The following is a 27517-nucleotide window of genomic DNA, read 5'->3' on the forward strand; positions in this document are numbered from 1 at the left end:
GTGGTGTCTGTCTTTTTCAATGTCGATGGTGTTTCGACCCTACCAAAGATACAAGGGTCTCATCATGACACAGGATGACCTTGGGGATGGTTGCCTGAAAAGGATGTTGAGAAGTGGCATGGTTGTTTCTGAGTAGACATTCAAAGAGGGTCACAGTCCCTAGTACCACTTTTCAGGCATATAAGTGTGAAGATGAGGATGTACTCATGGGGCAGGCAGATAGTGGCCAACGGCAACAGGCTTCACAGTCCAAGGAAGCTAAACCTGCAATGAGGTTAAGCAATAAGAGCACGTGGATAAGCACATTCTTTTGGTCTGAAATTCTCAATCTGAATGAAAAAGCTGATCACCACCCATCACCTGGGCTAGATGGGTGGGGGAAGCTGACAGTTACACATACATAGTGGTTCTCCTCACACAAAGGGAAGCATACCCTCCTGTAGAGTGCCTGGAGCGAGGGAAGGAAGGGCAGGGACCTTGTGATTTTCAAAGGTCTCTTTAAAGTCCCCCCTACTTCATAGGCACGTTTGGGTATAGGAACCAGATCCCAAACACCTCCAAATCAGAACTCTACTGAAACCAATGACAATCTGCCAGGAAAGAATGCTGTGCTGTGTGGAGTGACCACCACTCTGCAACTCCATTGCTGTGTTGGCCTACTGCTTACTGTGTGCTGTGCTGTAGGAGGGACTGACACTTTGCTACTTGTTTTGCTATGTTGGGCTGCTGCTTTTTGCCTGCAGTGAGTAGGACTGGACTTGTTCTTTACGCCTTTGAACCCAAGCTTCTCCAAGAGGTTGTTGGCTTGCCCCCTATTTCTGCAGTCTAAGGGACATCAGAGACTGCCCACGACTCTCTGTTGCTGCTGGACACTGCCATCTGTGAGTCCTACCCTTTCCTGAGGTGCCCCCTCCAGTTCTGGGGCTCAGAAATGGGTTCTGCAGCTGATTTTTGTAAACACTGCGACAGCACAGTGAGTGCAGGAGAAATTCTGACGTATCGCTCCCTTGACACTGACACAGAGGCTGCTTGAGACAGCAGATTCATAGCCTGCATGGCCCAATGGGGACGCTCTATGGGGTTTGACAACGACACATCGCATTTACTTCAGTGGAGCCTGACAATGACACAATGACCTGACTGGGTGGAAAATACTGATGCATGATGCCCTCTGCGTCAACACTTTGCTACATCCCAGGTACTATTTTCTTCATGGGTTCTGTAACCGGCCTACACTCCATCGTGGTCGGCCTGGATTTTGTATTTGCACCGGTCCCTCAGGACCGCAAGTAACCTTTTGACCGCTAGTGACTAAGCACTGTTTTCACATTTAATCTTTAAAAATTCATATCTCGACTTTTACTTATTGGACTTTTAGCGTTTTGTTTTTGTTTTACTCCGATAAATATTCTCTATTTTTCTGACCTGGTATGCAGTCACAGCAAATGAAGTCCAGTGGCATAACAAAACTTGAGGGGGCCCCCTTGCAAAGTACATGGAGGGGCCCCCTCCCACCCACCCAGTCATGAGCGCTCAAGCCAGGTGCCCGGTGCCCGTGCAAAGTGTACTGTGCTTAGTGGGCCCCCTGGAGCTCGGGGGCCCTCCCACACTGCAGGGGCTGCGAATGCCTTTCTTACGCCAGCGATGAAGCCGCTTTCAAAAAGATTGATGCAAACACTTTTATTTACGGCTAAATGAAACTTTAGCATAGCTTTGTCTCCTGCTACTTTACGTTTTCATCAATGGCACACCCTTGGGCATCTGTGTCCTTTACAAGTTTGAAAATAAAAATGATAATAATAATTTAATAGGTGTATTATACATTGTAGCAATCTAAAATATTTTTTTTTCTTAAACATTTTCCCGACAGTACTTTCTCTGAACAAGTGTTTTCCTCCAATTGCTTTTATCTGTAACAAATCTCTATGTAAATTAATTTATTTTTTAAAGTTTCTCTGTAATGTAAAAATCCCAATTAGGGAACTTCAGAAACACAATGGTCACAAATACTGAACCATTTTTAAACTTGCATATCTTCAGATACTTGATGAAAGTGATCACTTAGGTGCCTGTCTTCCAACTGTACCCGGAAACTATCAAGGGGTGATCTTCAGCTAACCCACCAGTAAAATGTGTATTACTATTCAGTAAACAATCTCTAGAAAGCTGGGAACTTGTTTTGTCCATTATGTTACCACACTCTGTTGCATGCAAGGGAGGTGCTTGTGCGCCTGGTCCTTAATAAGTAAACTTGCAAGGGGACCCGCATAGGTTGATGAACCTTTTGATTCGCATGGAGTATCCTAGCTACGGTGTGACCAATGTTCTCAATAATCAATACACAAAATCAATAACCATTAAGCAAATCATTAAACAGCAGTTAATAACATCACACCATGACCTTTCAATCATGAATAACCACAACTCAATATATGTTTTAGTAATGTATTTGCCTGTTAGTTACAATACTAAATCATGAGATTATTTCAAACTTTATTTCAAACGTTATTCAACTCAAATCAAGATTAATTCATTACTAACCACAAATAATATAATCCAATCAAAACTTGAGACATAATACATTCTAAAGCATTAGCATAAGTCAACATATGGATCAAAGGTGAATAAGTCAAAATAAGTAGCAGAGTTCAGCAAATCAGACCGTCAAACATTAGTCTCTGTAGTTGTCAGTATCCTAGAATAGGAACCTCATCTAATCCAGATTAGCATTATCATGTGGGATTTCATGCGAAAAACAGTTTAGAACATGAATTTGGAAACATCTAGCAGCGCAGTTGGTACCTAGAAAGAACAAGGCAAAGAAAGGTAATTCAGTCACATTGTCATAACTACCTATCCACAGTATGGATCAGCAACAAAGTCAGTCTTCGTCTTCAGGTCATCACTTGATCAGCATCACATCAGGCTCTCAAGAGCCCAATGATAGAATCTGGAATCTCTTCTATCTCTCATCAATTTAGAATAGGGTCTCTCTCCTAACATCTATCTCCATCCATCTCCATCTATATCTCTCAGTCTATCTGAAGTTTTCTCCCTTGGTCACGTCATCATATTAAAGTCACCCAGACTATCCCCCAATTCCTAATTGGTCAATTAATCACACGATTTTACCCTAAACGATGAACTTTGTAATTCAAATCTCTGAATTCTAATATTACACAGTTCTCAGATTGTTGATTGGTTCACTGTATGATGTTCTCATCATCCAGCTCGTCTGGTATCGAAAATGTTGCATCTTCTTCTCCAGTCAGTGTCTCTATTGTTCGAGTCCTGGGAAAGTACATTCAGTATGCTTTTCACACTTTCTGTTACAATTTTATTCCATCATCTCCTGTCTGTCGGTTCACGTAAAGTTTTTCAGCTAAGCAGATTTTATTAAACAATGAGCAGTTCACGGTTAGTTCAGCCGTCACTATCTTACATTGAACGTTAATATTCAGCTTCTTAATATTCAGCTTCTGCACGAGGCCTGGCAAAACTCGGCCACGACTTTGGCTAATTAAGCTCTACAGTATAATGCAAAACATAAGTTATATCTCTCAATATGACATACTACTACATTATTTTAATATATTTTTAGCATTTCACATATGTTAGTTGCTCTTTTAATATAATTTGTGAACTTGGTAGTCACTCACCGAGGGAACAATTTCAAACGTGTACATTATTTTTCTAAGTTAATCATTTTCTACATTTTATGTTATTCAGAATACATAAACATTCATTAATAATTTCTAATCAAGATTTTTGCGTTAACAGAGGCGAAGGAGGAAGGCACCTGCAGCAGATATGGCACCAGTCCTAGCACTCACAAAATAGGGGCAGCCTTAGATCACCCAGCAATTGTCGCCCTGTGTGAACTATCTAATGTGCCCACCATTTTTGTTGTTGATTTTATCAGTTTTTAATTGGATTTGTTTCCTCCAAGATAAGGAAATGACTAGTGTTGTGCTGGTTGGAGGGACGGCTTCTGACGCTAACAGATGATGCTACCCAAGGACTGCAATAATGTTTACTTCCTGGCTTGCAACTGAAAAGTTGGAAAAAAAATCTTCCGAGAAGGGCGAGGCATATTTCTGAATTCTTGTTTCTTTCATGTTCCAGGGACTTCCCCTTTGGTCTCTTCGCTTTTCAAAACGAAGTCGAGGGACCATCCGCACACGCCTAAAAGGGTTTTGGTTTGTAGAGTAAGAGGAAATTTCGTGGTCGGACATTAACATGTGAGCCGAAAGATAGTGAAACAACACAACTTGACGGCCAAACTGGAACCAAGCAACATTTCCACATAGCAGTCCTATTGTAAATGTAGAAAGAAGATGGACTGGTTACTTTAGCAAATACACTCGCTTTGTAACTGTAAAGCTACTGAAGGGTAAGGTATAAAACAGTGTTTTATGTTTGTAAACTTTGTAAAAAAAATGATAATGATATAAAAACATCAAATCAGTTAAAAAAACAGCAATGCGGGAATTTTTACTGAAATAGAAAACGCCATTTTGTAACCAAGTGAAATTAAGGCAGAACTGCTCTTTCATCTCATGTCAATCTGCACAAATGCCACTTTCGGAAGGGCTTTCTGAGGGTACCCCCAGGTTCCATGAGGGAATGCGTGCTGTACGCCTCAGTCGCTGCCGGGAATGCGGGACATCAGTAACGCTCAGGCGTGAGTGGAATGGCACCATGCAGGCTGTCGGCTGCTACACCTTTTGCTCGGTCCACAACCTATCAATGGAAACATGAGGGCCGCTTTTGAAATGTGTCTTATCCTTGAATGAGCAATCAAAAGATCTTGTTGAGGAATAGAAAACAGCTCAGTTTGACAAACGCACAGCTTTTTGTGTGTAACTTAATAGAAATGTCCAATTTGCCTTGTCACAGGAGCGTGTTACTCACTGTTCATGAAATGGGGCGAGAAGATACGTTTGCAAAAAAAAAGAGAGAAGATTGCAACTAATGGTGATACAATCCATAGGTTGTATTAGGTCATGTGCATTGTCTGTATAACTCCTCTGCTGCCAGGCCTTTTCCCCCTCAGGTGCCAGGCCTGTTTTTTGGCTATTTGGGGCAGTTTGCACATAGGCCCTGATAATATTTTGTCCACATAAGCTGTCCACGCCAAATTTGTGTCATTTTTTTCCAACATCCTAGGGATTCTGGAGGTACCCAGAGTTAGTGGGTTCCCCTGAAGGAGACCAAGAAATTAGCCAAAACACAGCAAGAATTTCGTTTTTTAAAAACAATAATGGGAAAAAAGGGATGCAGAAGAAGGCATGTGTTTTTTTCCCCTGACATCAACAAAGGGTTTGTGGTGCTAAAATCACCATCTTCCTAGCTTTCAGGAACAGGCAGACTTAAATCAGAAAACCACATTTTCAACACAGTTTTGGCATTTTACTAGGACATACCCCATTTTTACTATTTTTTGTGCTGTTAGCCTCCTTCCAGTTAGTGACAGAAATGAGTGTGAAACCAATGCTGGATCCCAGGCAGCTAAACATTTCTAAAATGTAGACAACTTTCTGAATTCAACAAAGGGTCATTTGTGTAGATCCTACAAGGTTTTCCTACAGAAAATAACAGCTGAAAAAAATAAATATTGAAATTGAGGTAAAAAAAACTGCCATTTTTCGCCACGTTTTTTACTGCAATGTCAGATTTTCTAAACCAATATACCGTAATGTATGCTGGACTCTTATGGTTGCGGGGATGTATGGGGCCTGTAGGTTCATCAAGAACTCTAGGTACCCATTGCATCTTGCAAGGGGTTTTCATTGTAATCTGGGTATACGGCAATTCATTTGGTGAAATATAAAGAGTGAGAAATAGGTATAAAGGAACCCTTTGTATTCCCAAAATGGGCACAAGATAAGGTATTGACAAGCAGTGATTTGCACATCTCTGAATTCCGGGGTCCCCATACTAGCATGTGAATTACAGGGCATTTCTCAAATAGAAGTCTTTTTTTACACTCTGTTGTACATTTGGAAGGAAATAATGTAGAGAAAGACAAGGGACAATAACAATTGTTCTGCTATTCTGTGTTCCCCCAAGTCTCCCGATAACAATGGTACTTCACTCGTGTGGGTAGGCCTAATGCCCTCAGCAGGAAACACAACACGGACACATCACATTTTTACAGTAAAATCTAACATGTTTTTTGGAAAGTGCCTAGCTGTGGATTTTGGCCTGTAGCTCAGCTGGCACCAGGGAAACCTACCATTTTTCAAAACTAGACACTTAGGGGAATCCAGGATAGGGTGACTTGTTTCTCTCACCAGGTTCTGTTACCCATAACCTTTTACAAACCTTAACATTTGGTAAAAAAAACATGTTTTCTTCACATTTCGGTGACAGAAAGTTCTGGAATCTGAGAGGAGCCACAAATTTCCTTCCACCCAGCATTCCCCCAAGTCTCCTGATAGAAATGGAACCTCACTTGTGTGGGTAGAGCTAGTGTCCGCAACAGGAAATGCCCCAAAACACGACATGGACACATCACATTTTCCGAAGAAAACAGACTTGTTTTTTGGAAAGTGCCTAGCTGTGGATTTTGGCCTCTAGCTCAGCCAGCACCTAGGGACACCTACCAAACTTGGACATTTCTTAAAACTAGACACGTAGGGGAACCCAGGATGAGGTAACTTGTGGTACTCTCACCAGGTTCTGTTACCTAGAATCCTTAGCAAACCTTAAAATTTGGCAAAAAAACATGTTTTCCTCACATTTTTGTGATAGAAAGTTCTGGAATGTGAGACAAGCCACAAATTCCCTTCCACCTACCATTCCCCCATGTCTCCCGATGAAAATGGCACCTCACTTGTGTGGGTAGGCCAGTGCCCGCAACGGGAAATGTCCCCAAAACACTAACTGGACACATCAAAATGATCAAATACAGAACTATCTGTTTTTGTTAGGGGGGTGCCTACGTCTTTGGTCCTGGGCTCAGCAGCCATCCAGGGAATCCTACCAGAACCAGACATTTCTGAAAACTAGACACCCAAGGGAGTCCGGGGAGGTGTGACTGGCGTGGATCCCCGAATGTTTTCTTACCCAGAACCTCAGCAAACCTCAAATTTAGCTAAAAAATCGAATTTTTATCACATGTGTTGTGGGATCCTCACACTGGCACAAATGTCCTATAACTTAAGATTTCCCTCAGTCTTCCGATAAATGATACCTCATTTGTGTAGGTGGGCCAAGTGCCTGTGACAGGGAAGAGCCAAAAACATGTTGAAAATGAGGAGGAACCAAAGCTGGTGCAAATGGGCAGTTAAAAAAAATGTTTTTAGGCCGATAAGTGGGGCAGAATTTTTATCGATAGAGATGCGACAGTGCTGGGTGGTAGAAATTTTGTGAATTCCTCCAGATTCCAGCAGGTTCCATCACAGAAATGTGGGGACAATGCATGATTTCCAGCAAAATTGGAGGTTTGTAGGGCATTGTGGGTAGGAAAATGGTGCGGGTGCATGTGAAGCACACCACCCTGGACTCACCCACATGTTTAGTTTTCAGATGCGTCTAGGTCTTGTAGATTTTCTGCATGGCAGCATCCCCAAAGTTAAAAAAGTGCAGCCCTCACCATTCTCAGTGGGACAACTTTGAAAGTTAGACAAGCTCTCATGGCCCAAATGTAAAACCAAAACCCAAAATAATCAAATGTCCTCTAGCTTGCCATTGGGATAAGATGTTTTGGTGTGCGGGGGGAGTGCTGAAAGACTGTTACCCCTTTAGTTGGGGTGGGGGCATAACCATGCCCATACTGTTTTGGTAGCCACCACCCCAATATTTTTTTTTTATTCCCTGGCATCTAGTAGGCTTTCTGCCCCCCCCTCACTTCCCAGGGAGTGGATTGGTAGTAATTGACCCATCTGCCCACCGGTAGGCAGAACAACTTTGTCCCCATTTATTTGGGGTGGGGGCATGGCCATACCCCTCCCTCTTTTTAAAAAAAATAATTCTTCCCTGGTGTCTGGTGGGCCATTTGCCCCCCTGGGGGGCAGATGAGCCTTACAGAAATAGGACCATCTGCCCCCAAGGAGGACAGAAATGGCCTATAACTAAATTTGCCCCACAAGGGAACTCCCCTTGCCTAAAAAGTTGCTCCCCCTGCATGAATTTGGTGCAAAAGAAATAAATCCCTGGTGTCTAGTGGTTTCTGCCTCCCAGGGGGGCAGATTGGCCTAATTACTATAGAGCAGAAAAAGACTTATAAAACAAAAATGGCCCCCTGGGAAGTGAACCTTGCCTAAGCGATTCCACTTCCAGCCCTGCCCTTGGGAGGTGGTGGGAGGCCCTCGGGGGGAGCGCTAGCACTCCCTCCGAGGGCCATGTGCAGGACGTAACTGATATGTGCTGGGCACCCGAGGTCCTGGACCTGGCCCTTGCAGGACATAACAGTTATGTCCCAGGCACCCAGGGGATTAAATCAAAATGACCTGTGCTGCTGTTGTTTATAAAGTGTATGTAGATCCACTGTCAGCCCTCCACCTTGTGAATTGGTACAGCACTCAGGCTGGGATTTCACAGAGCCTGATGCTCACCCATTCAAAACATTTTCGAAGAGGTTGGCGATTGTGTACCTGTCTACAGCATAGTCATAGTGGCTGTGGTGAGGTTGCTCAAAATAACTCTTTACTACTAGGTTACTTCAATTTCCCTATTCATGGGGAACTAATGAATCAACCGAAGCAGCAGGTCTTTCAGAGTGTTGATGTGTAGTATCACGTGAGAATGGCACCAAAAAACGTGCATATTAACTCACTCATACTCCTGAACATTCATTCCTCACAGTGAGTTAAGCACCCACTCCACAGAGGTGTCTGGAAATTACATGTTACTCATGCCCTAAGTATACTTGCTCTAAAGGCAATGAAACCTTGTACAACTCTGCCCTGCTGGATCTATGATGGGAAAAGTTTGTACTGATGCTCCCCTAGCTGTACCTGTCCTCCAGTTGCGGCTCCTCCACTATGGCGGAGGAGCATCTCCCCCCACCAGCAGCAGCAGCTGCAAGCCTTTTACCACAAAACGATCATAAGCTATGTTTTTTTTATCATTTTGTAGTAAAAGGGGGGGGCATTGGAGATGAAAGCCATGGAGGGGAGTGCACAGAGCACTCCCCTCAGTGCGCATGTATGTTGGGCCGGCCTTCTCAGGCCGGAAAAACACACATGCGCACTGTGTTCTCTCCAGCTGGCCCTGTGTTGCCGGGTTGGAGAGAGCAGGCACAGGATTCCAGTCCACCTGAGAGCACCCTGGCTGGGCAGCGTCAGGATTGCCCACAGGGCAGGTGAGGAGTACCCAATGCCTGCCTGCTGAGGAGAGGGAGGAGTGGCGGCGCAGAGCAGAAGTCAGTTTATTTTTGTGTTAAATTTATTATTATTCCCAAGCCTCCCCTGGCCCCTGCTCAGGCTGCCCCACCCCCTGTAACTCCAGTGAGCTGCAACTGCTGCCCCCTGAAGGAGGAAAGCTTTTACTGTTTCTGCCCAAGGTGTACCTGTTCCTTGAAGAAGAAGCGATTCCCCATCTTTTAAAAAAAACAAAGATATTTTGAATGCTCTTGTATAACATGCTGAGGCCAGTTGCAAGCGTTTAACAATGTGAAGTCCATCCAGGAACTGAATTGCACACTGCATCCCATTTTCCAATTATGACCAAACACTGTGGCTTTATGCTATTACTATTCTCCCTACTTCTTCATGATCATCACATTTGAGAGCACCTTTGAAAAAGTTCAGGGTGCACTTTGTAGAACTATCTGTCTTGGTTTAATAGACCATAGAGTTGCTCCATTCTATAAAATATAAAGGCCTATATTGAAGAAACAAGAAAACTGAATTGCCTTTTGACTCATTAATAAAATTGTCACACAAGAAAGGGAGTGGTTCAAAATTTTTAATAAAGGCCACTCAGGGCAGAGATATAATCGTAGGTGCTAAAGTGATACAATAAAAAAACTAGTTTGTTATATAATAGTTATAAAGTGGCACTCAGTGGGTCATGCAGCAGTGTAGGAGGTCCATGATGAGATAAGAACCATTCTCCTCAGCCTTCATGGCGCTGCTCTTCCAGACAGGCTACAACACAGACGGAGCTGCAGAGATGTATGGGACCTGGCCATCACTGCCTCACTTCCATTGCACTATTGACACTAATAGCGAGGCAGGAGATGCTTTGGTGTTGGGCACGTAGTTTGCAGTCGCAGGGCCTATATACACCCTCTGCCCACACCTAGTCGGCTGTGAGTGTTGCTTGGAAGCATGGCCATGGCCTGTTTCATAGTGCGGACTGCGATTACAGTGATTCGCCCTGTGAAATGTGCTACATGTGCTGAGAGCTTTGTCAATCGCATGTTGCAAGATCTCTTCAAGGAATGGGACAAAAATAACTTTTCCTCATCGCTCCTGCTCCCCATTCTGAGGCTGGCGAACATGCCCTATGAAGTAGGGATTATTTCACAGTGTTTGAACGATACTTGTATTCCTATGTAAGACCCCTGAGCCCATAGGGGTAATATTCGAGCTCCGAAAAATGTTGATGGAAAAGAGAAGTAGAGTCTGTTGCTCTGCCTTCCTGTTTTTAAACTTGTGGTAAGGAGACCCCAGCAATAAACATTTTTTGCTGTCCCACATACACAGACTCATGTTGAAAATGTAACTTCTGTTTTCTCCCGTAGTTCTTCAGCACTGAAAAAGCAGAAGGCTATGTATGTAACATGTAGGACATGTATGTAATGGGAAAACTGAGTGGGGACCATAAGGTATGTGAAAGTTGGGCGGGCAATTGGATGGTAAAAGAGAACATGAGAGGTAAGGAATAGACAAGTTTATTACCTTTTTGATTTATGTTAGCAGGTTGTGGGCCCTGTGAGGTTGAAATACTTAGAAACCATTGGTAAAGGCACAGGACATCACCCCTTGCCTCTCTACCTTTGATGAAACGATAGAGCAGCTTACTGTAATTTCTATATCATGTCAGCACCACCCTCTATTCAAGGCAATTCCCACAGCCCAATCATTTATTATTCATTACAATGTTCGAGGCGCATAACCATTTTTAAAGCAGCTCTTTCAGGATGTACGATTTGTACCGTAGTTAATTCCCCATTCTTTAGGGCGCATATTCACCATGGGAAGCCAATATTCTCCTCCTGTTCCTTGCAGCCCTCTCAAAGAGTTCTAAGCACTGACAGCAATATACCCAGTTCGATCGTAGCAGATATGCCTCCCTCATTTACTCCGGACACCAGGCATGCTGCTTCATTGGGAACCACAAATCATTTTTCATTTTTGACTTCAGCTTCAAATTCTATCCACCTATGACTTGCACCCCTTACTCTTTACACGTGATCTCTTCTTAATAAATACAGCACATCCCAGGTGATCACAAACTCAACGACACATCACTATTTCCAAATCAACAGCTCCAGATATGCTACACCTCGCCATAATTCTGGTTTTCGCCATTCTGGTCCCCACCCTGACTTAAAATATGCCAGTTCCCTCGGTACTATCAGAAATGCCCTCAAATCTATCCCCATCAAATGGAGTAGTGTCAGTCTCCCAAACTCTGTCCACTAAGGTCCACCTCACATCTGTAATGCTCACTGTGACCATGTTTCAGCATGCCACATCTCACTGCCCTCCGTCCACCATTCAGTCTGGTGTTTCTCACCAAACCCTGGTTAAACTCCTATGTTTCGTTGTTAACCTTTATACAGAGTTTCTGTTCCTCATGCTATGCAAACAAACAAATACGAATACAAATCTAGCTTTCAATATTGGTATAGTATTTCCTATAGCAGGATGCTCATTCTCCATCACAATACTGCCCTGAGTGTTGTTGAACAAGGCTGTGCTCTTGTACTCTTGTAACCTCCAGTTTTAGCCATTCTCTAACCACAGGATCAATCCTCATGCTCACCGAATGTGAGTGTGACCCGCTCACTCCAGGTCATTAAGTCTAAGACTACAACGCCCACAATCCATTATGACAACACAGAAAAGCCCAGGACGTGATGCTGTGTCTGTCCCTAATGGCACAGAGAGAGTTTGTCTTATTCACCTAAAATTGTACCATCTGGTGATGAATTATAACAGTTCTGTACTAAAAATATATATATATTAAGTTAAAGGCTTCCAAAGAGATGCCATACCCCAGGAGAGTGTGTAAGTAATTTTATTCTGAGCCTTACAAACTCCACTAAGATGCAGGCACATAGTCTTGGTCAACTGACCAGAATTCAGCTCCATCAGCCATCTGTCACCAGAATCTGGGCCAATGAGGATATATAAACAGAAAGAAGCCAGGCCACGATAGAGCACTTCCAGAAAACATAACTAGTCAATAGTCCTTGCGATGGAATGCTTCTTTTTGAATGCTAGGGCATGCAAACTGCCTAAGTGCATAGAGGTCTAGGACAGAACTGACATCAAACGGAGGCGCGGCTACACCTGTATGACTTTACCTACGCCGCAGATATTTACAAATGTAAGGTACTGTACACTTCCTTTGTCGCAAGATCAAAAGCCAACTGATATTCTTTGTTCTCCACAGAAATGATTTACAGACACACTGCGTCCATAGACGGGGAGTTCGTCCATTTTGAAATCCTTGATACAGCAGGGCAGGTACAGTAATCAGCAAATATGTTTCTGGTTTCAACCCAGTGGCATGCAATGCAGTTTTGGACTCATCATGAAACGCAGTGTTTAGATTTGTACCGGGTGCGACTTGTAGGCCTAGCTCCCACAACTATAAAGCAGTATGACGCCAATCTTTTCCTGTCTGCACGTATTAACATCTGTCGGTTTGATTCACATACTGAACACAGGTGCAGATTTTCATTTTTTTCCTGTTCACAAAACTTAGCAGTAGCACATCAACTGCAGCTTCCCAAGTGCATACGGAGTATAATTCCCGTAAATCATGTGTTTTTTTGTTTCAAGGTTGCTACTGTGTTGCAGTGTGGAATTATGCATGGTGTACAATTACACACCGATTCTATTATTCCTTGGGGAAAGCGATTTCCATGTAGAAACCACGTTCCGTCAACTTTGAGGGTAATCTATACACCTTCCTGCAAAGAAAGGGGAGTTACTTCAGTCCTTTTCTGTAGCAAATCTCTGACAATTTCCAGGTAGGAAAGAGTAGGAAAGGAATCCACAATGTCCCAGGTATCTGGGCATTCACAAGCTCTCAAATGAAATTGTAGTTGTACCCAGTAGTAAATGCCTTTTGGGTAGTTTTTGTGGATAACTGACATGGGTAAATGGCGACATTTCGAGCTGTGCATGTACGTTTATGACTGGAAATTGCTTTGGTAATGGGCCCCGAATGTTGTTGCCCCTCTGTCTCCACTGCATATAGATCAAAGAGAGACAATACATTTTAGTACAGTTTCTGGCACTGGCACCACGTAACCTCTTATGCCCATGTACTCATTCCTATAGCACCTGACTGTTCCTGTCACATTTTTTTACTTATCTTTCAATCAGGGCTGGACTGGGAACTCAAAGCAGCTCTGCCAAGGTTTGTCAGACCAGCCCCCAGAGGTTGTATAGCGAGCGATCCTGAGTACTACAATAGGAGTTTGAAGGGTCCTCCCCCCAAAAAGAAAATTGGGACAAAATAGCAAAAACTGCACATTCTACATTTTCATTGTATATTCATTTATTTTCGTTTTTAAAGCATAGTAAATGATGACCTTTAAGTGTACCAATATAGCAATCTTTACTGGGGTTCTTCAATGAATTCCACACCATCACCCTCAAACAGTGCCCCTCATCTCTCCATAGCCCCTCTCTAACATGTATTGCATTTGTTTTATGGGGCCTTTATTACCAGCGTTGGGTGTTGGAGCACTTTACATTACACACACATACAGGGACAATGAATCATACGTGTGTAAACCAGTGTATAAAACATGTTGATAAACATGACTACAAGGGGTAGGATTCATATGTCATCCATAGTGGTAGGCGGTTTATAAGACTGCTTCCCCTGGGGAAGCATAAACACAGGATTCCAAATGTAACACAGTGGTTAGGGATGACTTTACTAATAATTTATTTCTACCCAAACAAGCCCTTTTAACAAAATTAGGATAATAAAAGACTCGGAATAAAACATAACTTTCTAACTTATACCATGCAGTTTGCATGCAGCTTTTTGATGGCCGTTCATAGCTCACCTTGCTAGATTATGGTTGTATCTTATGAACTGCGCAGTAAGAAAAGGAGCCCTGTGGCAAAAGCAGTATACCGATGAGATATGCACATAAAACACTATTCTGTGATCTGCATAGTATACATTCTTTACAGCCGGCATATTAACCCTCTTCACTACCTTGATAAGTCTAAACTGCAACTACACAAAACCTCAATCTCTCTCTAGCAAGTCCATTTATCACCAGAGTTATCACAGCACTTTTATTGCTGTCTTAACACTGTTGAATATAAAAGTAACTCTACAGTGCTTTTAAAACTGTTGCACTGCTATAGAACTGCCCCCAATAACAAAAGTGGCCCCCACCCTTTCAACTAGATGGCAGGTACAACCAGTCCTGCCTTGCACAGATCAATTTTAGAGTCCTCTGGGCTTCATCTTACTACAAGGAGAGGCACCAAACCTTCACATCTAACAAAAGATTTAACTGAGAAGAGGCAAGCACAGTCATGGACGTCATTTAGGAGTTACCAGGGGTTGCAGTTGCAACCCTTTGCTTGACTTTTGTGACCCCTGGCACTGACTTTGCAACCCCAGTCCTCAGAGGTGGCACAATCAGTGCCAGGAACAAAGTGGCATTTCGTCCTTATGGATGTCAGTTAGAGCTCCCCTCTCTGTTTTCTTTCAACATTTTTATTACACTAATAGTGAATAGTGTTTCATTTTGTTATTGTAATAAAAAGTTATAACAATCAGCTGGAATGTGGCCTTCCCTGGCAGCTAAACTAAGTAAAAAAAGTGCTTTTAAATGTGTGTTGTGTGCATGCTTCTGGGTGAATATGTGTTTTATTGAGAGAGAGCATGTGTATAAGTGTAAATGTGTGTATATGTAAACGTGTGTGTGAGTGAAATTGAAGGTCAAAGGGTGTTTGATGTCACTTCCGCTACCTCTGGCATTTTGGTGAATTGACGTTCAGGAGCACAGTGATGCGATTTTCTCCGACCTTTGAAAGGCCCTGCCTGGATCTACAACCTGAAGCAAGTCTACCCCTCCCTCTTATCTACTTCCACCTGATTCACGCTAAACGTAAACTTCTGTGGAAGTTTACAATTTTTTCACTATTCACAAACCACAAGTGTGGAGACTCCGCAGTTGTGAAGATACATTTGGTAAAATAAGTCTCACTAAAGTGCAAGTTTATCTTTTGGAATCAGGCCCATGGAGTCTAGAACAACCCTAGACTTAAAAAAAACATAAGTATCAGCAGAAAGGGAAGAAGATTAAATACCCAGGAGAGGGCATTGTACAAAGTAAAAGAAGTATGCAGAGCCCCAGGAACATAAGTCCATCAATGGAAGCCACATGATGTTCCTGTTGGTCCACCTCCAGAATGTTGAAATACACAGAATGCATATTAGAGACTGGACAGGTATAAGCAGCCAAAGACTGCCTTTGATGTGTAAAGGTAAGAGAATAGGAAGATTGTGGGATGAATCAGGAAAGATTCCTATAACTGATATGTCAATGGGAGAACCATGCTGCGAAATGGAGAAGAGCCACAAAAGCAGTGAGGAGACAAGGCCTCAATGGAGCAATACTACTATAAAAAAGATGCCATGAGTGGCACAAGTCACAGTATTATCTCGCCAAATACCCAGTCCACTGTCATTCAGGAGAACCTTCAATAAGTTCCAACCAAAGCATAATTCTACATATTACATCACAAATTAATCTACTTGGGTCCGAACACATTTCACACTCAGACACAACTACACAGCTGTCAATTGTTGGAGTCTAACAGGGGCAGTCATAAAGCGAGATGGGGGTATGCTAGGTACTTGATGTTGGAGGCACAGTATTGTAGACATGAGGGAGTGCATACAGAATGAGAAAAAGATGAATCCTAAAGCAATGCCTTTCCAAAATTTACCAATCTTCCTTTTGTCTCTGATCTTCTCTGTTGTGTGTCTCACATTTCTCTCCTCTCTGAACCTCTAAAAAGCAATCTAAATAAAAGTCTGTGGCCCTGATTTAGGGTCCAACTGTCGAAAACATCCACAGTGCACTAGGCATAGATTGAGCATGCGTCTGGTTGATAAATGAAATTATGCCTCTTGAGGAGACTTCCATCAATAAGGCACAGTGGAATTTCTGCCAGAGCAAATTCAACTGCCACAAATTCATGTGATGGCAGACATTAATCATGATATATTACAGTTAGCACTAAATCTGCCAATGCTAAAATCGGCACTGAAAGTCACAGATATTGTACCATGTCTGAAGTGACATCTATTGTAAGACCAAATACACCAAGTAAAAAAGACTCAGGCAATCCAAATCAGTAGGATGAGAAGTTTAAGAAACTCAGTAGAGTCTCAGAGCAGCATACATTCGGACAGGGAAAGTTCAATGAAGAGCAATAAGTTTGACCTACTCTATGAACTTGCATTACTACAAACATCATAATATAAGCCTTTGCAACATGTTTCTTCTTTCTCCAGTCAGCCAATCAGCTTTCAATGTCTTAGTAGGAACAGGAACCTTTTGTTGTCTTCTCACCAAGAAAACAATAGCCACAGGCAGCAATGTTTAAGTGAATCATTTTTTCAACTACTTTGTATAGATCCACAAGGGTTCTCATAATGTATTTTCCTTAAGAAAACTGTTGTTTAATGTTTAAGCTTCGACATTATTTCACTAAAACACAAGCTACTTATTCATTCACTCTACAAGGTCTTGTATGATTAGAAATACCTTGCAGAGTTAAACAAAATCATTTTAATACCATTGTTGTATTCTATGAAAAATTTGCCTAGGGGAAGGTCAAAACTAACCCCTTTTACACTAAGTCATTGCTTTCACAAGCACGTCAGCCTGTCAGAAAATAAACATTTCACATTCTTAACGTAGGTCAGTTTTAGAGAAAATACTACTTCTGCTTTTCAAGACTAATATATGTAATTGTGCCAGCATACTGCATTTCCCAAGATTTAAAAGCATTGTTTTTCTTCTAAGGCCTACATGTTAATTCTGCACATTATGGCATTAATGTTTTGTATTTAAAAACACTTTATCAGAATTAATCAAAATATTATATCCGGGACCACTGCTAAACACAATACCAAATACTTGGAAAACGTCTTGACACACAGTGTGGAGAGAATATCTAGAGTTGTGAAGTTTGTTCTCTGCAAACTTATATGACTGGATGAAAGATAAACATACAACTCATTGAAGAAGTAGAGAGGATCAGTGTTAGTGCCATGAAGTCAGGGTGTACCTATGAAGGTGGTGAGTTGCAGTGTGGCAGGGAGTCAAGATAACCTGCAGAATACACATGTTGAAGCAAACCTCAATCCCTCATCTTGTCATGCACGTGATAGAAGTTGTAAGGTATAGAAAATTGGACACAATTACTACCATCACATTTCACTACGACCATATAGCATTTACCATCATTAGACATACGAAAAAACATTCAAATCCCATTTCTTCACAGTGAGCAAGGGTAGGTTCAAACTAGTCTCCCCAAATAGGGCAATACTAGAACAGAGAAGCCTTCTGTGGTAAATGTGTGCTTAAGTATAAATACATCAAATCAGGTTAGTTTGAATCATATTTGGTAATGAAATATTCATCCATAAGCTGTACCCTCTTATGTCTGCCTATCAATTGTAGAATATTGCTGTTCTAAAATATCAACAGTGGGAAATGTGCATAGAAGTTGGTGGATCAAAGTGCTGCTGGTTCCAAAGTGCCTGCTAATGTGCCCCTGTTAGTGTGGTGAACACACACATTCAATCTGTGCCTCCAACCACTTTACAGATATACAACTAATAACAAGTATTGCAAAGCTAATCAGTCTCACATGCTTTTTGGTCACTTCAATTGACTTTGCCAGTGCAAGATGGTTTTATTGCATATGCAGGCATTTGCAAAGTCAGCAGCAGGGACCAGCCATCTTGGAAGTATATTTGTAATGGTCTGAAGATGGCCTCCACGTTGCAAGAGGTGCCTCTTTAAAGGGCCATTCAGTGGGGGGGGGGTTGGGATCATTGCAGCATGAAAAACCCTCTAGGCAGGCAGGGGATTTCAAGTAGATAATACAAACCCCAGATTGGATTTGATGTGGACCAGATCCAGCTGGAGTAGGATTCCAGGAAATAGAACAGGATTTTAGGAGATTTAGCAAAAAAGAAACAACAGATGGAGTAGGGATTCCAGGAAATGAAAGAGAGATTCTAGGAGATGGAACAAGATTCTTCGAGGCAGGAAAGCACAGGAAAGCAGAATCAAGGAACCAGAAGGGAGAAACCCACCACTACAGCTGAGTTACTGGAGCTTTTGTGACACATGGACTGGCATGGTTACATTCTTTACATAGGGAAGAACATGACGTTGTTAAAGAGTAGGAGAAGCAGGAAGTGACAAACAGGAAATTGCGCAGCCACTATTGTTTGGGAAAAGACAATTGACAGAGAGTGCATAGATGGCCATGTTAGTTTGTGTAGAACAAAACCCTACCCTTCATGTTACATGACAAGACGACCAGATCTATGAGAAGTATGCAAAGAGCTACAAGCATCATTAGTATGGAGTAATGAATTGTTAGAATTTTAGAAGCAAGCAAAGGGCAATTTTGGGTGAGTATAGATCATGCAAAAAAAGGCAAAATGTGAGGAGGCTCTAAATCCCACAGAAACGCTAAAGGAAAACACCACATCTTCGTGACACACCCCTTAAGAGCAGCATAGTAGCATTCCCGAAATGTGTCAAGATGGCCCTGGTGGTGGCAAAGCCATTGACAGGAGGCCATTGTGAAATATAAAAATTCGACTTTCAAGATGGCCAGCTCCCTCTATTTGGTGGGAGAAGGGTAATAAGGGAAGGGTGGTAAATCCCAGCAGTGTCCCAACAAAGCCACACACATATTGGATGCTAGCTTAACCTGAATACGTTCACCCATCTTGAAAAAGATAAAACACCTAACTTCTTCCAGCACAAGACACATCCACACCTGAAGGGGCCATGTACCGACAAATGGTTGGCAGCAAACAGACATATCTGAAACTCCGTTAGACATTGGACCTGTTGGAAGCTTATAAATCATGTAATTTATCATTTTCAAAGCTTCTTCTGATACTTTGGCTAAGGTGAGAGACCCCCTTTTAACCCAAATGTCTTCATGAATTTAACAGTTCAATGAACACAAACTGTCATAGATGCATGAAGCAGGGTCATTACTGGAGATCTGCCAGGTTGCAATTATACATGTTAAGCCCATGGACACCCTCCTAATATTTAAATACTTTGCAACTGATAGTTCTCATGAAGTGTCATCTAAAGTGTTCCTATACCTCCGTTAACTGGTGGCAAAAAGTGGAACTTCTAGACCAAATAACTGCATCATTCCTCTAAGTTTTATTTCCCAATCAGGGTCAACAGACGTAGGTTCTGCATCAAAAACTGGATTTCTTCACAAACGAACAGTTTACTCATCCTTGCACCATATCACTGACAAAACACCTGCAAAGTGTGGAATCCAATTTGCCAAACGAATCTTGGATTTTTATGTTTGATGTATAACCATATAGGCCTAACAATCTATTGCATTCATCTCCCCCAATATGGTATTGCCAAATTCAAAGTTAATTTTCAGGTTTACAATGCACTAAAGAATTATAAAATGGCTACCAGATCATAACTCTGAAAATCATGGTGCACCCATCCATCTCCCTCCATTTTGGCACATAGGTGTTGCTGTGCTGCCTGTGGGATTGTGGCCCAGATGAATATTGCTACTACAATCCTGCAGTATGGTGCTGCCAAATTCATTCATTTTCAGGATTACAATGCACTAAAGCATCATAAGATGATCGCTAGATCGTAAATCTGAAAATCACTGTACGCCCATCCGCCTCCCTTTATTTTGGCACAGAGGTATTACTGTGACGCCTGTGGGATTGTGGCCCAGATGAATATTACTACTACAATTTAGAGAAGAATACTGAGTAAAATCAACATTGTGGCATAGCTTCCATTTGTATAATATTTATATATCCAGCAATTATGTGTTGCCATGAAGTGCATTCCTACCAGGTGTCAGCCTGTGCATCTCATCTGTGTTCTCAATGCCCAAATTCACAGATATTTAATGCATAGGCTCATACCCCTTTTGATCTATAGGCAAACCTTGCTTTTCAACATTACACGGAATAGTGTCAGTTTTATCCTTACTAACACTGTAGCCATGGATTATGGAGAAATCTCCTACATTAAAATCTCTCATGATAAATATCACCAGCCTCTTGTGACAACAAAAAGAGCACTAGCTTTGGTACAAAGTTGAATTTATGCATCTACCAGGCTATTAGGACTAGCCTTCAGGCCCTTATCCTGGAGAATATATCTCACTAAAAGCTCCAAAACGATAACAACAAATTAAGGGTGAGAGAGAAACCTACCTATCAAATCCACAGAATCCACAGAATTCCTATTATGGATCAACCTTTTGGTTGCCCCTTTAGGGAGACATCATCAGCCTGGTAAATTAGGGTATGAAGTTCATATCTTTCATTATTGCCCTGTCATTTAGCCAGTTTACCAGATCAGAAGCCTCCTCAGCTTCTAAATGAAAAGTAGCCAAAACAGAGATTGTCTCCTGGCAGGAATCTATAATAGTGTGTATTGAATATTACGGGCCTATAAAGAATAAACTCAGTTTGATTCTTATGGGTTATTCTGTGGATCACATCACCAAACCACAAAATGAGAATTGTATATAGCAGAGAAAAAGGCCTCAACTAATCCATACAAGTGCGGATCCTTCATCGCTTCAATAATGCTACAAGATTGCCCAAACGAAACGTTCGAAGTGCAGCACCACCTTCTTCTATTGCATTAATCAATCAAACTAGCACAGAAGCCAGATTATGCATATGTAAGATATACATTTTCTTCAGAGGAGCATCTTCCCAGTAGTTGTGCCAGATGGGATGTCCATGCAATGTAAACTCAGATAACACACAATTCAGGCAATATTGTTGGGCATTGTCATTCTATCCTGTATAGCTGCCATCAAAAACGTTCTATTTTTTATCAGCTTCAAGTACAAAGGTTTGAGTATATAATTTCTGATAAAAAATTAAGAAGATCTCACCATGTCAGTTACACAGGTTTTCATATCCTGGGGTATGGTACGTTCAGTTCCACCCGGATTTGTACACCCAGTGATTTTATCTTCCATATCAGTATCTTACCAACCTTTTTCTCTTCTTCATATACCTTTTGGCGCATAATCTGCTGGAACACTCACTTCTGTTAGGTTTATCAGAGACAGGAACATCCAATCAGCTGGATTTATTGTCATTTTTCCTACTGAGGAAGAGACACTTTTTCCACAGCACCTGGCTGTTTGGCACCTTCTTTTTATGGAAAGTAATATTAAATCACCTCATGTCATAGGCGTCACATCCAACCTCTGGCAAGACAGTGTCAGAGTTAATCTCAAACAAATCGACTGCCCTTTTCATGTATTTCTCTAGGAGCGAATTAATAAAAGTGACAACAGTCTACTTTGGGAAAAGCAGTGGCAGACCAGTTTGGCATTTGTTAGAAATGGAGTCTCTAGATAGCAGTTGGTTTGCACCCTGTCCAAGTAGGGACCCTTACTCTAGTCAGGATAAGGGAGATACCCGCTCAGATAACCCCTGCTCACCCCCTTGGTAGCTTGGCACGAACAGTCAGGCTTATCTCAGAAGGAATGTGTAAAGCATTTGCACATAACACACAGTAATAAGTGAAAACACTACAAAAGGACACCGCACCAGTTTTCGAAAAATAGCCAATATTTATCTATATAAAACAAGACCAAATACGACATACAGTAAGAAAAATATGAATTCTGCAAGATTTACTCAAAACTGCAGTTCATTGAAGTCGATAGCTCCACCTGGGGCTATAACGGCGTCGTGATCAACAAAAGCAACAGTTCAGGTCGGCCTCGGTGTTGCGGGCCAGCTACGGTGTCGGGAAGACTCGCAAACAGTACATTGGATTTGCAGGGCGTCGTGATCCTCGTGGTGAGTTCCGGAGGGTGGCATCACTTACGTCGCGATGTTGGGTCCGGAGTCAGTGCAGGAGTCGTCGGGCCCTTGAGGTCAGACGCGTAGCAGATCGAACTCCAGGCTGATGAAGTCAGGTGCGCTGGCGTGGATAGCGTCGGGGCTGCGGTGCGAAGTGGGACGATGCAACGTGCGGTGCCCACAGGTCATGCTGCAGGCAGCGTCGTCGTCGTTGCTGAAGCGCTGTCGTCAGTAGGCCCAAGCCAGCGGTGCAGGAGGGGACGGTGCTTTGTGACCCTCATGAGCGGTGTCCACAGGCCACGGTGCAGGCAGGATGCTTGGGGACGACACAGGAGTCGATGGTGCTTGCGTCGGTGGACCGGGGCTGCGGTGCGGGATGGGACAGTGCTTTGTGTACCTCACGAGTGGTGTCCACAGGCCACGGTGCAGGCAGCGGCGCCGGTGTCAGCAGGAGCGTCGTTGTCGGGGATGCCCAAGCTGCGGTGTGAGCAGGCGATGCTGGAGTGCGGGGCCCACAGGTCGCGGTGCGAGCAGCGGCTCCGTGAAGTCATCCGATGACAGCGTTGGTGAGACCAGGGTCGGGGTGCAAGCGGGGCAATGCGACTCCGTGTGGCGTCAGCAGGTCACGGTGCAGGCCAGTGGCGTCGTTGGCGGCGTCACAGTGGTTTCTCCTCTTGAACAGCATAAAACACACTGATCCCAGTGCTGCAGGTCGAGGAAACTAAAGTCTTTGGTGTCCCTGAGACTTCCAACAGGAGGCAAGCTCTACTCCAAGCCCTTGGAGAATTTTCTCAGGCAGGACACACAGCAAAGTTCACCCTTTGCATTCTTTTCAGGCAGAAGCAGCAACTGCAGGCCAGTCCAGCAAAGCAACACAGCAAAGGGACAGTACTCCTCCTTCAGCTCTTCAGCTCTTCTCCTGGGCAGAGGTTCCTCTTGATTCCAGAAAGATTCTAAAAGTCTGGGGTTTTGGGTCTTCTTATTATACCCAGTTCTGTCTTTGAAGTTGGCAAACTTCAAAGCAAAATCTCAAGTGTTTGCAAGATCCTTCCTTGTTCAGGCCAGGCCCCAGACGCACACCCGGGGGTCGGAGACTGCATTGTGTGAGCGCAGGCACAGTCCTTTCAGGTATGAACGACCACTCCTCCCTCCTCTCTAGCTCAGATAGCACATCAGGAAATGCAGGCTACACCCCCACTTCCCTTTGGTGTCACTGTCTAGAGGAGAGGTGCGAACAGCCCAACTGTCAAACTGACCCAGACAGACAATCCACAAACAGGCAGAGTCACAGAATGGTATAAGCAAGAAAATGCCTACTTTCTAAAAGTGGTATTTTCAAACAGACAATTTAAAAACCAACTTCACTAAAAGATGTATTTTTAAATTGTGAGTTCAGAGACCCTAAATTCCATATTTTTATCTACTCTCAAAGGGAATCTGCGCTTTAAGGCTATTTAAATGCAGCCCCTATGTTAACCTCTGAGAGAGATAGGCCTTGCACCTTGAAAACCGAATTTGGCAGTATTTCACTGATAGGACATATAAAACACACTTGTATATGTCCTACCTTAAACATACACTGCACCCTGCCCATAGGGCTACCTAGGGCCTAACTTAGGGGGGCCTTACATGTAGTAAAAGGGAAGGTTGAGGCCTGGCAAGTGGGTACACTTGCCAAGTCGAATTGGCAGTTTAAAACTGCACACACAGACACTGCAATGGCAGGTCTGAGTCATGTTTACAGGGCTACTAATGTGGGAGGCACAACCAGTGCTGCAGGCCCACTAGTAGCATTTGATTTACAGGCCCTGGGCACCTCTAGTGCACTTTACTAGTAAATCAAATATGCCAATCATGGATAAACCAATCAACAGTATAATTTCAATAGGGAGGACTTGCACTTTAGCACTGATTAGCAGTGGTCAAGTGCGCAGAGACAATAAACCAGCAAAAACAGACCTAAAAAAAATAGGAGGAAGAAGGCAAAAGGTTTGGGGATAACCCTGCAAAAAGGGCCATTTCCAACAGAATTCTACACACATTGCCAAATGCTCTGATACTACTGATGGCATCATACCTGAGTTGAGACATTGAAGTGACTTTGTTCCAAAAACAATCCAGTTGAGCTTGTATGTAATATTGTTTTCTTAAATAAAACTACAGGAAAGTACTTTTTTGTCAACTAAACATTCACCAACATATAACTATGAATTTCCTTAGCAGGTGACCTTCCAGAATAACGATCTAGCAGAATTAATGTTTTGTGATAATCAGCTACTATGAAAATTCGGGGAGGGCAAGTTGATAGATCTAGCCTGAGCCCTTCAAGAGGCCATAGACTGTCATGCCAACCACTCGGGCATACTATTTAACAACCCTGCAGCCCTGGCTCTAAGGTAACATACAGGGTTATATAATGCTGCCTTTTACAGTTTGTGTTACATATTTCACTTCTTACAGATGATACTTGCAGTAATGCCTCTTACTGGAGCTGAGACATTGGAGTGAAGAGTGTGCTGAAAAAAGAAAGAAAGGAACAAAGAAATAAAGACAGAAAGAAAAAACATAAAAAAGAACTGTGCACTTAACATGGCACTCTAATATGATGGGTGCCTCACCAACTGCTTATTAAGCAATGTACCCAAGAGTGAGGACACCCCAAGGTAGTTATTGACCAGGGTAGAGTCAGAGGGTTCAGAGGCAGTCAATAACTAGAACTCTCTTCTCTCTCCTATAATATTGCTATTCAAATCTTTAGAATTAGAATTTGGGGTGAAATTAACAAAAAACGTAATTAGAATGTGTCTTTTTCCTTAGACCACTTAGGTAGAATGTCACAAGAAGCATATTTATTGATTTCATTTTTGGTGAAAAGGTTGTCCCATTTTTGTCCCATTGAAATGCATTGTGATTAGTGCCTGGTTTGGAGTGGTCGCAAAAGGGAACAAATATAAAGGATGATACCAAATTTTAAATTTTAATATTTTGTTGGTGGTATCCTATTAATTTTAGAAATTGAGGTGAGTTCTAAGGTGATTTTACCCTTTGAAAAATGCTGATCCTCTGCTGGGATTTTATGAACCATGTTTGAGAGAAAACAGTTTACTTTCATAATTTGTGTTCATAGAGGTTATGGAAGGTGGTCCCCGGAGGTGCAATGGGAACACATTTTCTATAAATCTGCAAATATCTTCCTTATCATTTGAGAAAAAAGTCTGAAATGGTGAATAGTACACTTACCTAAAACAGCAGTTGGTCAGTGGGTTTTCCACTATTCTACTGCAGCTTCACCAAAGAGGTCTATTAAATAACTAGAGTGCTTACATTCTATATTCATGACAATTTTGAAGCACATCTGAATAACATGTTGCCAGAGTTAGAGCTGTAGAACTGAAAGCATTTCCAATTGAGGAGACTTCAGTAAATGAATATAACGAGGGAGTTTATTTTGTCATAGAAATTATGTTCGGTGCTTCAGAACACTAAGGTGAGGGCACATTTGCTATCAATTCTCAAATATCACCTCTTTCATGTGAGTGAAGCATGTACTTTCAGCAGCAGTCAGATGACTCTGCAGTGATCTACTGTAGCCTCACCACAGACTTCTAATGAACAAATTGTAGGAAGCTGGCCTGGTGTGTGGTGGGTACCTAAGGTACTCACACCTTATACCAGGTCCAGGTATCCCCTATTAGTGAAATGTAGGCAGTGTCTAGAAGCCAGGTTTTCTAGAGGTAGCTGTGGATGAGCAGCCAAGGCTTATCTAAGAGACATGCAAAGCTCATGCAATAACACAGCACTTACACACATGAAAGAATACACTCTGCTACAAAACTAAAGGTACGTTATTATGGTAACACAGCACCAAAAGTATTATAGAGGCAATACTCCCTTAGGAGGTAAATAATACATAAGTTATATACACTAGTCGTCAGAAAAAGGCATAGGATTAGTTAAAAAACAGTGCAAGTAGGGTAAAACACAATAGAGAATAGTGGACCTAGAGGGAGCACAAACCATATACTAAAAAATGGAATGCAAGAGTGTCACCCCCACCCAGGTAAGTGGAGTGTGAAGAGGGTCACTGGGGGTACCAGGAAAGCACCAAGGTAAGTACCACAACACCCCCAAGCAACCAGGAAAGCAGGAGTAACTTACTAGAATTTCCCCAGAACACCCACTTAGAAGAAAAGAGGAGAACTGAAAAACCCAGAGATGACTGCAAGAAACCAATGGTGGAATGCTGAAGAGGAAGAGCTGTGGAAAGAGGGGAACAAGTCAAGAAGACACAGCAGAGTCCAGTGGGGGCAGGAGCCACTACCTACCAGGCTTAGGATTGCAGGAGTTGGTCGACCGTGAGGAAGAAGAGCCAGTACTGCAGCCGTGGAGTCGTAGTCGAGTTCCTGGAAGATGCAGGTGATGTCCCATGCCGGGAGGAAGATTGCAGTCAGATTTGCGTGTCCGGATTCCACCAACAAGCCTTGGCACAGGCAAAATTTGTGGTTGGTCGAATCTGAGGAAATACCCAAAAGAGAGACCTTAAATAGCCCTGAAAGGGGAATTGGTCCATTTATCCATGTTAAGGACACATGGAAGGCAAAGGCAATGTCCCCATCAGAGACTAAAACAGCCTCAGTGATTTCCCTAACTAAACCAGCCCCCACTACACTTCCCAGAGTTAGCCCCGCTATACCCTTGGATTGGTTATTGTTACTACTGCAATTGCTGGGGACACTAGATGTAGGAGTGGGGGTTGTAGTGGTGGGAGGCTTGGTGTTTTTCTTAGGTCAGGAGCTGTCTCCTGGCCTATGGCCTTTGTTTTTACATATGTAACACCAAGGCGTTTTCACCTGATTGTGAGAGGAAGAGATTTTAGACCCACCCCAGAAGGGATTTGTGGGCCTAATGAAGACTCCTTTTCATCTTTGTCCCCACCTTTGTCATGAGACTTACCACCTTCCCTTTTCTTGTCTTTGTCACCCCCTGTATGAGCTTTTATGATCACCCTTGTTCTGACCCATTTGTCTGCCTTCTTTCCCATTTCTTGGGGAGAGGTCAGATCTGAGTCTACCAAGTACTGGTGCAACAAATAAGACACACAATTATTAAATACATACTCACTCAGAATTAAGATGTGCAAACCCTTATAATCAGACACTTTGCTGCCATGTAACCAGCCTTCCAAAGCTTTAACAGAACAGTCCACAAAGTCTATCCAATCATGTGAGGACTTTTTTCTGGTCTC

General features: G+C 42.7%; 1 protein-coding gene across 2 annotated transcripts in view; it reads left to right on the forward strand.

Moving 5' to 3' along the window:
* LOC138284351 (ras-related and estrogen-regulated growth inhibitor-like) overlaps positions 1–27517 on the forward strand; it is a 331944-nt gene that overhangs the window by 285969 nt on the left and 18458 nt on the right. For both annotated transcript variants that reach the window (XM_069223027.1, XM_069223026.1), the window contains one exon: positions 12577–12650. In XM_069223027.1, coding sequence (XP_069079128.1) covers positions 12577–12650 — 74 coding nt within the window. The remainder of the gene's footprint in view (positions 1–12576; positions 12651–27517) is intronic.

The sequence above is a fragment of the Pleurodeles waltl genome, chromosome 3_1 (assembly GCF_031143425.1).
Source record: "Pleurodeles waltl isolate 20211129_DDA chromosome 3_1, aPleWal1.hap1.20221129, whole genome shotgun sequence".
Classification (NCBI taxonomy): domain Eukaryota; kingdom Metazoa; phylum Chordata; class Amphibia; order Caudata; family Salamandridae; genus Pleurodeles; species Pleurodeles waltl.